We start from the raw sequence: 4,602 nt of genomic DNA on the forward strand, positions 1-4,602 counted from the left end.
TGGACTTGATCAATGTTCAGGTTGTTGCTATGTCAAATTGAAGATCTGAAGATAGCCAGCTAAATGCACTATGGAGACTTGATGGAAGTGTCACCTCGAACTTGACTTGAGGTGGAAATTTGTGGATGAGTGATCAACTTAAGGTGCTGGTCATGCCAATGTTATGACATGTGCTTTAAATGTCTAAACATTAGTTGTAATGAGTTGTAAAGTCAAATAATGTATTTCTTTTGTAATAAGAAGAATCTGGAAATTGGAGTGAGAAAACAAGAAATGGAAAATAGTAAAAGGGGATCATAGAAAACACCTTTTCTTTCCCCTTGTACATACCTTGTAATTAGATGAAACTCACTAGTGCGTGCTGTAATCACTAACCATTCATTGTGGATTTGCTCGAGCTCACAATTTAGATGTAGAGTCACATATTGTGACTTGAACCAATATACTTTTTGGTATCAATTTTTTTATTTCTGCGCGTGGTGTTTGGTGTGTTTGCGAACTAGTACTGGTTTTCGTTTTGCATAACAACATTATTTTTTTAAGCATCAACTTGACTAAGCGTTTCACATCAAATTGAAGCACAGCTAATAAAAATTTTGCCTTATCCGGACGCTCTGTAATTGCAAGTCATAAAAGCTAAAATAGAGTCGCGTTGTCTTGTTGTACAAAAATGTGTGCTTTATCCCTTTCTTCAACTTCCATCCGAGTAAGTTCAGCTCCATCTTCTTCATTGTCGTTACCATCATTGGCCCAAATCAAGTACAGTAATTACATCACCATACCCTTCATCTTCGAGGGAAAGAGTAGGCCAAAGCATTCGACTATCTCTTCCTATTCAAAAGCCAATATAGATGTGTGGAGGAAAACGTCGCCACAGGAAACGACGCCGTCCCACGACCACGAGCGCCATCCGAGAAAAGGACGGCATACCCATTATTTGGATCATAGCGTGGACATGGATGAACTCTTGAGGTCAATCTGGGAGACCCAGAATGAGGATGAACTTTTCGCCGTTCTGTCCACCTACAAAGGTAGACAGCTTTCGATTAGGTTCATGGTTTTGTTGCTTTCCCGCGAGACAGACTGGCAACGGTCGCTCGCTATCTTAGATTGGATTAACGACGTAGCTATGTACACTCCTTCTGTGTTCGCTTACAATGTTGTTTTACGTAATGTGCTTCGTGCCAAGCAGTGGGGCATTGCTCACGGTCTGTTTGATGAAATGCGTCAAAGAGCTCTGGCTCCTGATAGATATACTTATTCTACGCTTATCACTTATTTTGGGAAAGAGGGCATGTTTGATTCTGCGCTTTCTTGGCTGCAGCAAATGGAGCAGGACCGTGTGTCTGGTGATCTAGTTTTGTATAGTAACTTGATTGAGCTTTCTCGTAAGCTATGTGATTATTCCAAGGCTATCTCTATTTTCTCAAGATTGAAAAGGTCGGGTATTACTCCGGACCTTGTTGCGTATAATTCAATGATTAATGTGTTTGGGAAAGCTAAGCTCTTTCGAGAGGCTCGTCTTCTATTGAAAGAGATGAAGGCAGCTGGTGTCTTGCCGGATACAGTTAGCTATTCTACTCTCTTAACTATGTATGTTGAGAACCAGAAATTTGTTGAGGCACTATCTGTATATTCTGAGATGAAGGAGGTCAGATGCTCTCCTGATCTTACCACATGTAACATTATGATTGATGTTTATGGGCAGCTGGATATGGCCAAGGAAGCTGATCTCTTGTTTTGGAGCATGAGGAAGATGGGAATTGAACCAAATGTTGTTAGCTATAATACCCTTTTGAGGGTTTATGGTGAGGCAGAGCTTTTCGGTGAAGCCATCCATCTCTTCCGATTGATGCAGAGAAAGGATATTGAGCAGAATGTTGTAACATACAACACTATGATTAAAATTTATGGTAAATCCCTTGAGCATGAAAAAGCTACAAACCTTGTGCAAGAAATGCAAAAGAGCGGCATTGAACCAAATGCTATAACATACTCTACTATAATATCAATATGGGGTAAGGCTGGGAAGTTGGACAGGGCCGCAATGCTGTTTCAAAAGTTGAGGAGTTCAGGTGTTGAGATTGATCTGGTCCTTTATCAGACCATGATTGTGGCATATGAGAGAGCAGGGCTGGTTGCTCATGCTAAGCGTTTACTTCACGAGCTCAAGCGCCCAGACAACATCCCTAGGGACACCGCTATCACCATCCTTGCGGGAGCTGGTAGGCTGGAAGAGGCTACTTGGGTTTTTCGTCAGGCCTGCAATGATGGGGAGATAAAGGACATATCTGTCTATAGTTGCATGATAAATCTTTTCTCAAGAAACAAGAAGTATACAAATCTCATTGAGGTATTCGAGAAGATGAGAGGGGCCGGATATTTTCCCGATTCCAATGTGATTTCATTAGTACTAAATGCTTATGGAAAGTTGCGGGAGTTTGATAAAGCAGATGTTGTATACACAGATATGCAGGATGAGGGTTGTATTTTTCCTGATGAAGTTCATTTCCAGATGCTCAGCCTTTATGGCGCTAGAAAGGATCTCAATATGGTGGAAACATTGTTCGAGAGGCTAGAATCTGATCCAAACATTAACAAAAAGGAGTTACATCTTGTGGTTGCTGGCATCTATGAAAGAGCAAATAGACTTAATGATGCATCCCGGATAATGAACAGATTGAATGACAGAGGCCTTTTGAATTCAAGAATACTTTAAGAAACTAGTGTAAGTTGGATCATTTTGTTATTCAATCTGTAAATATTATCCCACCAAGTGTATGTTTTTGTTACATATTTCATAATTTTTTACAACATTAATTTACTCTTTATTTTGAAGGTCATCATCTCACAAGAAAATTAAGTGGATAGAACTACTGAGACCGAGTGTGTTAATATTTGGGTAAATACTTATTTGTACCCTGTCTTTTTGAAATATTGATTTTTTTTTTTTATCGAAATAAAGACTTGTTACTCTATGTTTTCAATAATGTTCATTTCATAGACTCAAATTTGGTCAATAGGACAAAATTGCCTTAAATTATATGGATTTCAAATTGATTTTAAATTATATGGTACCTGATGAACATTATTAAAAATATAAGGTACTAAGTATGAATTTTGATAAAATATCTTCTTTGTAATAAAACTAGGGAATATAATCACGCCTCACGTAGTGTTTATAATAATCGAAATTACATATAATTAAACTTTTTTTTGGTTTATTTTATAAATTTTGGATAGGTACCTATTTGGTACCTTGTAATTTGACAAAGTACAACTTTGATACCCTATATTCTCAATAATAATAATAATAATCTAGTATCATACAATTTGAAAATCGGTATAATATAGTATCTTATGCTCTCAATAATAGTCATTATGTATCTTGTAATTTGATAATCAGTATGAAATGGTATCCTGATATTCATGGAAATATACCCATTTGATTACCTGTTATTTGTAACAAAATTTTATGTTGATTTTACAAATTTAGAGTATTGTATTACTATCATTCATATTATAGGGTATCAAAACTATAATTTGGTAAAACACAATGTACCAAATGAGTAAATTACTTATAAAAAAATGGGATTATAACTTTTCATGTGCTAAAAACTGAAAAGAGAAGCACCATTATTGTCGTTTTGTTGGATGCACTATAGTCACTCCCTCTATGTATAATTGGTGATTTTATTGGCACCAATTTTTTTCTTTCTCATTTCACCATTTTATAATTAATTAATAGATAGTTACTATGTTTTTGCATAGTATAAATTTGGTACTATGTATTATGACTCTTTTAATTTAAAAATTAGTTAAAAATGGTACCCAATGTTCAAATTTGGTCAACAAATTTTTCAATAGGACCAGATTGTCATAAGTTATAGATAATTAACTAATTAAAATTAATTTGAAAGAAAATGATTAACATGTAGCACATTTTAATTGGTCTAACTTACATTTTTTTTAATAAAAACAAAATTAATAACTAAAAATGTAAAATTTCAACAAAATATTAAAACCTAATTAAAACATAAATTAGACAAATATATAATAAATTAAAACCCTAAATACCCATTATATACAAATATGATGAATAAAAATGAAACCCTAAACTCTGCTTGAAGAAATGTCAAAATGCAAGTGTGGCAGTGATGGTGGCTATAGGAGAAGATGCTGGGAGAAGCATGGTTTGTTGATGAGGCTACAAGGGCTATGACCAGACATGAACAACGAATGTTAGAGCTGGGTTGGCAAGATCTATGTTGGAGAGGGCAAAATCTAGGTTGAAGAATGAAGGTAGTGGTCGGTGTTGGTGTTTGCGGGCAAAGTTGGGTCTAGGCAAAAGGCTTCTGGGCTCATTAGAGGAAAACAAACGAAAACTGCTAGGCTCATTGAAGGGACGCTTCTGGGCTTGACCTGGTGAAGCGAATGGCTCAAATCAATTTTTTTAATTTTGATTTAATTTGAGATTTTGTTGTTTTATAATTTTGAAACATGTTGGGTGTTGATTTTGTTATTATATGTGATTTTTGTATTAAATATTGACTTGGATTTGAGATGTTAATTCTCAATTTAATTTCTTATTTATGATTATGG

The 4,602-nt window shown here is 35.4% G+C and overlaps 1 protein-coding gene across 1 annotated transcript; it reads left to right on the forward strand.

The window, feature by feature from the left end:
* The first annotated feature begins 446 nt into the window (after positions 1-446).
* On the forward strand, positions 447-2,978 carry LOC133818047 (pentatricopeptide repeat-containing protein At5g39980, chloroplastic). Its single transcript, XM_062250735.1, has 2 exons — positions 447-2,728; positions 2,840-2,978. Exon 1 carries the CDS (start codon positions 671-673, stop codon positions 2,717-2,719), a length of 2,049 nt encoding a protein of 682 aa, XP_062106719.1. The 5' UTR covers positions 447-670; the 3' UTR covers positions 2,720-2,728; positions 2,840-2,978.
* Positions 2,979-4,602: the final 1,624 nt, after the last annotated feature.

This window comes from Humulus lupulus, chromosome 2, assembly GCF_963169125.1.
Source record: "Humulus lupulus chromosome 2, drHumLupu1.1, whole genome shotgun sequence".
NCBI lineage: Eukaryota > Viridiplantae > Streptophyta > Magnoliopsida > Rosales > Cannabaceae > Humulus > Humulus lupulus.

Coding starts and splice junctions, on each gene's coding strand:
- LOC133818047 (XM_062250735.1), top strand. CDS start 671: ATGTGTGCTTTATCCCTTTCTTCAACTTCCATCCGAGTAAGTTCAGCT.